This window comes from Herpailurus yagouaroundi, unplaced genomic scaffold, assembly GCF_014898765.1.
Source record: "Herpailurus yagouaroundi ecotype Mexico unplaced genomic scaffold, PumYag 100, whole genome shotgun sequence".
NCBI classification, from domain to species: Eukaryota; Metazoa; Chordata; class Mammalia; order Carnivora; family Felidae; genus Herpailurus; species Herpailurus yagouaroundi.
In genome coordinates, this window is record NW_024412391.1 from 66,841,780 (window position 1) to 66,851,653 (window position 9,874).

At 38.0% G+C, this 9,874-nt stretch overlaps 1 protein-coding gene across 1 annotated transcript in view; it reads right to left on the reverse strand.

Annotated features, from left to right (window-relative positions):
- Window positions 1-9,641, reverse strand: part of PTTG1IP2 (PTTG1IP family member 2) — a 45,313-nt gene extending 35,672 nt beyond the window's left edge. The window contains 2 exon segments of the mRNA XM_040471576.1: window positions 1,343-1,389; window positions 9,392-9,641. Coding sequence (XP_040327510.1) covers window positions 1,343-1,389; window positions 9,392-9,539 — 195 coding nt within the window. The 5' untranslated portion in view covers window positions 9,540-9,641.
- Between the last annotated feature and the right edge of the window lie 233 nt (window positions 9,642-9,874).

The window sequence follows — 9,874 nt, forward strand, 5'->3', positions numbered from 1 at the left end:
CACACACACACACACACACACACACACACACACACACACACACACACTAAGAGCAAGAGCCAGAGAAGGAGGGAGAGGGAAAAGGGCAGTGAGAAATACTTGCAAGTAAAATGATATGGTATCCAGATCCTTATTTGTTTCAAAATAATCCATTTTGACAAGGAGAGGACATACATGAAATAAGATTGGCCAAGATGGATCTTGTGGATCAGTTTTATCATACCATTTTCTTTGCTTTCATATGTTGAAAATTTCCATTGTAACATGCAAAAAAATGTAGAAGAGTATTTCATTCAAGTAAACAGCCATGAGAATTCACAGGAAGGAAGGGAGTCCATAGGAGAGGGCCAATAAACTGAGGGAAAAATGAGAGATTAAAGGACTAGAGGGCAGTGCTGCTGAGGCCAAAATGTACAGTGTCAGGGGAATGAGAATGTAAGAGGCATTGTATGTTGTGCAAGCTTCAGGGTATGGCCATGGAAGTGACTTCTCAATGCACAGAGCTGAGGAAGTCAGGAGCTGGAGAAACCAAGTGTGTCTGGACTTTCACCAAGTTTGGAAAGCACGTAAGGTGATGTCAGGAATTGGGTGGAGAAGTCCATGAGCCAGGAGCCCAGGGCCCCATTAGATGAAGGAGCGACCTTGATGAAGAAGGGGAACAGGTGCATTGGAATGGTGCATTGGAATGATGCATCCAGATCACCATTACAGATACCAGTTACTACAGTATGCCCTTTTCTAATTAGTGATTTCATGTCTCTCTGTCTTTGGTGTTAACTGCCGGTTCTCCAATACAGGTTATGGTAGAATAGTGTTGTGAGAGTTGCTGCAAAGCTCTCTGCAACACCATTTCCCTAATTTCTTATGGCATTTCTGCTTTTTTCCAAATCTGAAGTGAAGAATAATGATGTCAGCTGCCTAATCATCAGAGAAAGGACTTTACATTGTGGTTAAGGAACAGTGTCTCATCCTTTCTAGTTTTGGGGAAATAGAGTAGCAAGGAGATTTTCACTGCATCTCAAAGGGCTTATCTTTTCCTTGACTTACAAAAATTTCTTCTCAAAGTCAGTATAATCTTTTCAAACAAAAAACTGTTTTGTTTTTAAGCATGATTTTCTAGAAGGAAGTACATGTTTGTACTAAATTGTGTCCATTATTTATTTCCAGATCCTCAAAGAATGGCTTGAAATGCTAAAATACATCTTTAATAACTGCTATTAGTCATTCCTATTATAAAAATATTGTATAAAATAAAGTTTAACATATCTTTTAGATTACAACTATATATAGTATGACTTTATAATATTCCCAAGACAATTTCCCCATATATAACTTAACTTACTTTTTTATCTTCTGTGCACAATTGACAATTTTTCTTTACAGCACACTCTATAAAAAATTAAGGGCAAAAATGTAAATGCAAAGACTATTTGTTGCTTAGTTTTATATAAAAATGCATTTCATTTAGTCATTTCTCTTTCATGGCATACTCATCCACACCCCAGTGTTTTATTTCATGATTTTCATATATCTAGACACTTTCCCCATTGGTACTGTTTAAATCCTAATTCTTTCTTACTTTCTATCATTGCTTGGAAAAACATGAAATGGCATCATCCAACTTTGATTAGCCAAGTAAGTTCTAAAAAATAACTTCCAAAAAACGGTAAGAACTTAAATTGGCAATATCACTGCATATTTACAACATCACACTTTAAATACCTCTTTTAGTAATTCCTTTGTTAATCAGCATGGTTTTACCAAGATATTCCTGGCTAACTAGTCCATTCAATACCAAAAAACTTAATTCTCCATCTTGTGCCACAACGTTTTAAAAACTTCTCCCAGATGAAGATTTTCATTCTTCTTGTTTCATGACAAAATAATATAACTTAAATTTGAAAGTTCTAGAATAAAAACTGTAAGTCTGAAAAACATTTTTGATGTCTCTGTTTCTTACTCCAACATCTCTGTAAAGTAAGTAGAGTCTGGAATTAATACCCCACCTTTCATGTGATATGATAATAATAGTCACTCTATTACTTTGGGGGCAGGGTTCATAAGCTCAATTTCAAACTGTTTGACTGGATACAGATCTAATTTGGCTGGGAAAAGAATTACAATAGATTTTCAAATTAAGTATTACTTCCCCCTACCCAAAAGTATCCCTGGAGTCCCAGGGGAAGTTGAGTAAAAGGCAAGGTAGATGAGAAAAATTCTACTGCTTCAGCTACATTGGGGACAGGTGCTTTCAGGCTTACTTCAGGAGGCAGGAGCAGGGAAACAAAAGGCATATGTCTTAGCCACCATTCTCCAAATTCTACTCACTTCCCACGCTTTTTTTTTTTCTGCAGCTAAAGTTTTTTATAAGAATTTTAGATTTACAGAAAAATTTCAAAGAATATACAGAAAGTTCCTGTATACCTCTTACTGTTTCCCCCATGGCTAACATCTTACATTGTCATGGTACGTTTATCAAAACTAAGAAACCAACACCGATACATTACTTTTAACTAAACTCCAAATTTTACTAGGATTTCATTGGTTTTTAAAGTTTTTTTTAATGTTTATTTATTTTTGAGAGAGAGGGAGAGTGTGTGAACAAGGGGGGTTGTAGAGTGAGATGGAGACACAGAATCCGAAGAAGGCTCTGGCCCCTGAGCTGTCAGCACAGAGCCCGATGTTGGGCTGGAACTCACAGACCGTGAGATCATGACCCGATCTGAAGTCGGACACTTAACCAACTGAGCCACCCAGGTGCACCACATTGGTTTTTATACTAATGCTCTTTTTCTGTTCCAAGATCTAGGATCCCACATTGCATTTGATCATCATGTCTCCTCTAGTCTGTGACAGCTTCTCAGCCTTTCCTTGTTTTTCATGACCCTGACAGTTTTGAACCTTGTTGGCCAAATATTTTGTAGGATGTCCCTCAATTTGAATTTGTCTGATTTTTTTTTATCATAATTAGACTGAAAACCTGGGTTTGGGGGAAGAATAGTGCAAAGGTGAAGTTGCCTTATCACATTACATCAGCATGTACATGATATCAAAATGGTTTTTATGTAGCTTTTTTATATTTATATATATTAGAGAAAGTTGAAGACATAGGACTGCTGCTAGCACTAGTTGAAGGCAGGGCATCCTTGTGTAAACTAGGAAAAGGTGCATCTCTGAAAGAAAAGGCTAGAAAAATGCAAAACCCTTCTGAGCAGCCACAGCCAGGAATCAATCCAGCTAAATGGGAAACATAAATTGGCTTTCACTCTAAGATCATATGGAATCCTTATTAAGCAATTTATAAACATAAATGCTTACTTGTGAGCATTTATAACCAGTCTGCACAATCCTGAAAGATTTGAAATCCTGGAATCCTGAAAGCCACTTTATTGATGAAGAAACTGACTTCAGAAAAGTCAAATAACATATTCAAGTTCACCTGCTAATAATGACAGAGTGTGGATTTGAGCTCTTGACTGCCAGCACCTCTCCTTTCTCCTGGGAAATATAACCCATCTTTCCTTTGCAGGACTGCTCCTTCTTAGCATTAGACACATGGTATAATTGGTGACTGCCCTCTCCTACCCAAACTCCATGGTCCCAGCCAGGCATCAAAGGCTGTACACCTGAAACAAACTGAGCTAATCCCAGACCACACTCACTGGTCCAGGGAGAGGAAATATGACCAAGTCAGGCCAATGAGAATCTTCCACTGATGATTTATAAATTAAAACTTGAGGGTTAAGAAGTGGCAGGGAGCCACTTTCTCTTTGTTTGGTAAGCTGAGAAGATGGAGCTGCCAGTGACCATGAAAGATGTTCTGAGGAAGAAGCTAATAGGACAAAATAAAATTGATAAGCAGAGGAAAGGAGAGAAAACAGAAGGAGAAATAAGGAGCTGATGGTGATTCATTTCTCAGGTCCCATGCATTCCTACTCTTGATTCACTTACGTTTCTCTTATAGGTAAAATCTTGGTTTCTTACACTGCACCCAGAAATATTCCAGTTAATATAAAGTCCACATATTTGTTTCTTTCCACTAAATCCTGATGTTTCCCTTCTTTTCATCCCTTCTACCTATCTTTTTTCCAAAATTAAAACAATTATCTTTATGTAGTTATAAAAGTGATACATGTTCAATATAAGAAATATGTACACATTAAGAACACACTGAAATTCCACCATTAAGAAAAACTCTGATTCTTCATCGTAAGCAAATTATTTTCATGATCCCCAACTTAAATTTTGCCATCATTCTGAATGACTCTGCCATGAATTCTTAAACTCCCATATTTTATTCTCTGCTTAGAATCTTCTTTTCCTCTCTTACTTGCATTTTGACCTTACTCAGAACTTCACTTTCCCTGACCTTTCCATTGTTTTCCAAATCTGTTTGTCTTTCATGGACTCATTTCATTTTCTTTAGCCTGACCCTCATGTCAGTGAATGACCTGATGTGGTCCTTCTCAGAAATTTAGATTAAACATTTGCATAACTAACCTTATCTATAGTCTTTGTAGCCCTTATTGGAGAACCAATGAGGACCAGCTAACCTACATGATCATGTTTTACATGAAGCAATAGGTTCTTTCTTTCACTCTATTCCTGAAGAAAGAGGTACTTGCTCTTTACACAGCCAGATACCAGATTCTTCCCTTACCCTAAAGGCTTAATTTTTGTATATCTATATTCTATCTAGTCAATTCCATCCTCTTGATTACATTTTTTTTCACAACTTCTGCAGCATCATTGTCTTCTAGTTCTCCCGGAACATCTCTGAACATTCTTTTTGAATTTCCTTGACTGGTTCAACTTCCTCTCATCAATGTCTAAAATGTTGCTATTCCACAAAGTTCCATCTTTGGTCCTCTTCTCCCATGAGTGATCTCAATTTGAAACACCTAGGGATGCCAGGCATCAACATATATTATGCCAGATATCAAAACAGGATCTTTCTGGTTTGACTGATATTGCAATGAGTTAATAAATTAATAATTTAAAAAATAAAACAATTAATCAGACAAGTTGATTCTAATGTTTATCTGGAAGGGGAATTGTTTTAAGAACAGCTAAGAGGGAAAAAAAAAACAATGGGGGCAGATCACAAGGTTTTATATATTATAATTCTCTATACTATATCCTTATATTTTATATACTTGATCTGTTGATTTCTGATATAGGCATGTAAAGTGATCCCATGTGGTTTGTAATTTGTCAAATGCTCTTTTTATTTCTATCAACTTTTGCTGTATATACTTCAAAACTTGATAATAAAGCTCCATATGTCATCTTCATGTACTGTGCTATAATATGAGCACAAAATATTACTTCTACTTAAAAGATTTACTTATATTCTATTTTATCTAATATTAATATTGCTATACTTGCTTTCTTTTTCAGTAGCATTTTTGAAAGGTTTATTTTATTCCATAAATTTATTCTTTGTGCCTTTATTTCCTCTAATGGTTTTGAAGTCACACTTCTTGTTTCTACTTATATGTAAACTATTATTTTAAAAATTTTGAGAGATATATTTTATATGCCTCTTTTTAATCTGCCTAGTCAGGATCTACATTCTCTACATCTACAAGAGCCTAATATGCTTTTGATTTTTTCCTTTTCCTCCCCACACCACTTCCCAGGTAGATGTCAACTGGAATGCTAATTACTATTAAATGCTTATCACTTATTATTAAATTATTTTTATATTTAAATTGCTGTTGACTTTCTATCAATCATTTAGAATTGACTCAAAGTTATTGGTTTCTTTATTTACTACTCTTTCTTGAATTCTACATTTCCCTTTGGCTCATTTGCATTTTGCTAAATAATATCTTTTTGAGTGTGTATTTCAGAGAGGGTCTGTGAGTGATAGTAATCACTCTGAGTACATGACATAGAAAACTTAGTACTGGGAATTGGGTGTACAGGTGATGGAAGAAACCGAGGAGTCTGCCAGGGGAAAGACAGTGAAACCTCCCAGATACCAGCACCCCCTAGGCTAGAGGAAGAGGAAGAAGACAGTTAACAGAGCCCAAAAGAATATTATACTTTAGAGTATAAATGATAAATATTCCTGGTATGTTCACCATTAGCAGAAATATATGGGTACTTACGGAAATAAGGAGAAAGCCTGGAAACCTTGCCTCATATTCAAATTATTTAGCTTTCAATGTATTCCCTCAGAGAAATCTGCCTTTTTATCTCATTCTCAGATATTTACTTTGAGACCAGTTTCACGGAATCTATTTCTTATTTGGTGGTTCCCCAGCTCAGAGCACTTGTAGGGAAGTTTTCATTTGTCCCTTACATTTTATTCTAGGGGAAATTATTCTTATTCTGCATGCTATCATACTCCTTAATTTCATTATTTGTTTTGTTAGCTAAGCAGTGTTTCCATAGTTGCTCAGTTGTCTGTTTTCATCTTACTAATGCTTGGATAGCTGTGTTCAGATATTCTATGTGTGCTGATATGGTGTAGGTGATAGCTTGACCACCTTCCAACTATCCAAATATCCTCAGATATTTTTCTGAGAAACTACAGTTTTATGGTATTTTTATGTTCTATTCATTCTGTTGTTCTCAGTACCTGACAAAGGGAAAGAACTCAGGTGAGGCTGTGCCAGACTTTGTTAGAATATCTGGGTTCTACACTTTCTTCTGAGGTTTTGTCATTTTCCTTTGCCAGGATTCTAGCTAATTGGAGGTATTTCCCATTTCCATAAAGGGGACTGTAGATCTGCCCTGAAATTGAGCTTGCTGCCCAGGGACAGATGTTTCCATCAGAGACAGATGCGTTGTTCAGTTTTTATTTTTCCCTTATTTCTCCTCTGCAACCATTTCCTTTGTTATTCTTCAGAACAGAGTGAAGTACAGGAAACACACTCAGTTTGCATCTCTCTAGTTCCAGGAGTATTCATGGAAATTCTTGGAACTTAGTCACCAGTTCTTCTAAAGGGTGATAGTGGTATTTGGAGCATTGTCATGCTATACTATTCTATTCTCTCTTTTTTTACGTTTTTATTTTTTTAATTTTTGTTATTTTTTAAATGTTTATTTATTTATTTTGGGAGACAGAGAGAGAGAGAGAGAAGGAGAGAGACAGCAGTGGAGGGGCAGAGAGAGAAAAAGGGGGAGAGAGAGAATTCCAAGTAGGCTCCGAACCATCAGCACAGAGCCTGACGTGGGGCTCTAACCCAGAAACCATGAGACCATGACCTGAGCTGAAATCAAGAGTTGGACGCTTAACCAACTGAACCACCCAGGCGCTCTATTTTTAAGAGAGAGAGCCCCTGAACACACAATCAGAGGAGGTACAGAGAGACAGGGAGAAAGAGAATCCCAGGCAGGTTCCACACTGTCATCACAGAGACCGATGCAGGGCTCAGGAATGATGAGATCATGACCTGAGCTGAAATCAAGAGTCTGACACTTAATCAACTAAGCCACCCAGTTGCCCCTATGCTATTCTATTCTGTTGTAGAATCTTTGATTTGTTTTCCTTGGTTGCCACATGTTTTTAGACTATGTTCCTTAGTTGTTTGGTTGCTTCTGGTGAAAGAATTTGTCTATATTTTGGTGTGATTTTTCATTCATTCATTAGACATTGGGGGAAAAGATTCCTAACCCCAAATTCCAAGTACAACTATAACTTCTTAGCAAATTGCTAATTGAGCTCTCAAATCTAAGTGAACATTAGGGTTAAAAGCTCTGGGGATCAAAGCAACATGCTTTGGAGTAGGTCTCAGTTGTGGGTTCATTCACAAAGTCCTGTGGGAAAGGCCTATTCACTCAGAGTGCTAGGAAGGATGGAGGTGGGGATCTCAGTGAGGGGTTAGAATCAATTTCTGTTTTGGAGCTGAAGGAATCAAGATGTCTAAGAAACCATATCCTTGTTAGATGGGAAGGTTGAATACAAGCACAAAAGGGAAATGCCTCAGGCTAGGAAGCAAACATTCAGGGGAGGCCCAGGACAGATTGAACCAAGCTTTCCTTCACAAAGGAAAGCCTTTTCTTCAGAAACCTTGAACAGGGTTGTTCAGCCCTAGAAGTGAACTAACTAGAATCAGAAACTTCAGTCTTTGGAAACCAGACTATGTTATCTGTAATTCTTGATTTGTTTTTGTTCACTTTCTTTTTGTTCTTCATCAGCATTTAAATAAAGTCTTTTGAAAAAGTCCAGTATGACTCCAGTTTGCTAGGGAACTAAAGGAAGGGTTTGTTTCCATGCTTGGCCTATGTTTTCAGGCACTGTTTGTGGGGAGAACATGGTGGGAATAGAACACTGTTCCTCTTGGAAAATGTATGCAGATGACCAAGAAGCCAAAAGAGAAAAATCTATGGGAAAGATGAAATCAAAAGAAACAAACTAGGCCTTTTGATTCAGCCTCTCCCTACTCCCCATCATCTCAAAGGGGGAGTCTCATTTCAGAGACTCAAAGCTGAGAGCTTTGGGTTTGGTTTTAGTAAGGAAGACTGATTCCCTTACAGATATTAACATTCTTTTAGACTCCAGAAACCAGACAGCTGTAATCCTTACAGTTTTTATACAAATGGCAATCTTGGCTTTACAGGACATTTTCCAAATAATTCAAATCCTAATTCACCCCTTATTCTCTCTATACAATTTCAATTTAGGATACTAAAAACCTTATTTCCAGGTTCATGAATTCAACTCAGCATGAATTAACATCAAAATTTCTTCAGTTGGGAAATCCCAGGGAAATCTTCAAGGGAAATCTTCAGACCAAAGTAAGTCTTTCTTGAGACACAAATTAAGCAGGGGCACCTGGATGGCTCAGGCAGTTAAGTATGCAACTTCAGCTCAGGTCATGATCTGGTGGTTCGTGGGTTTGAGCCCTAAATTGGACTCTGTGCTGACAGCTCAGAGCCTGGAGCCTGCTTCGGATTCTGTGTCTCCCTCTCTGTCTTCCCCTCCCCTGCTCATGCTCTGTCTCTTTCTCTCAAAAATAAATAAACATTTAAAAAAAGACACAAATTAAGCAGTTTATTAATTAAAACCTTAAAAAACCAAGAAAGACTAGCTATGGCTATTCAGCAGAGTCTGATTAGAGCAAAACCCAACAGCTTATTCACAGCATAAACATGTGCTATAGGTCATACAAAAAGGGGGGGTGGAGGGGCCACATGCTTTCCCAATATTTTAAACTGTTTTAATCCAGTCTTCACATTTCTGATAAAGCAAATCAATATGAGTCCAATTAAACTGGATTTCACCAAAAATATCAAGGGCTTTTAAAAATATCTTCCTGCAAACACTAAATGAAACTTTAAAGATGAAAATTTCAGCCTGCCATGGTGGCACAACCAAAAGGAAATATGGTGGCAGGGGTGTGTGTAGGGATCAACCCCTCAGCTCGGGATGGCTCACCATCATCCAGAGATTTTGGTCTCTGCTTGCCCCTCTGTCTGGAGATTTGGGAAAAGTGATTCTCTGAGAAGCTGATAAGCAGCTGAATGAGAAAGACGGAGAGGAAACCTGGCAAGAGGATTTGGCCCCATGCCCGCGGCCAGCACATCACTCCTCCAGCCTGGGTTCAGCCAGTTCTAGGCCAGTCAGACCTTGGTGGGCTTGGACAGGCACCCCCATCAGGGACTATGACCCAACAAAATCATAGTACCTTGAGAGGCAGCCCCTTCTGATCCCTTGACCCTAGCATAATTCGCAGAACCTTAGAACTTGTAGTGTTCTGGCCAGAATGCAGAATGTTGGTAATACAATCCTGGTTTGTCCTGGGCTCAGGCTTCCTAGGGCCCTGACCAGTAGGTAAAGTTCTCCCACTGGACTTGATAGAGACCTGCTACCCCAGTACTTTTGGAGCAAGGCCTGGATTCTAATGCCTGCCTATAGCAT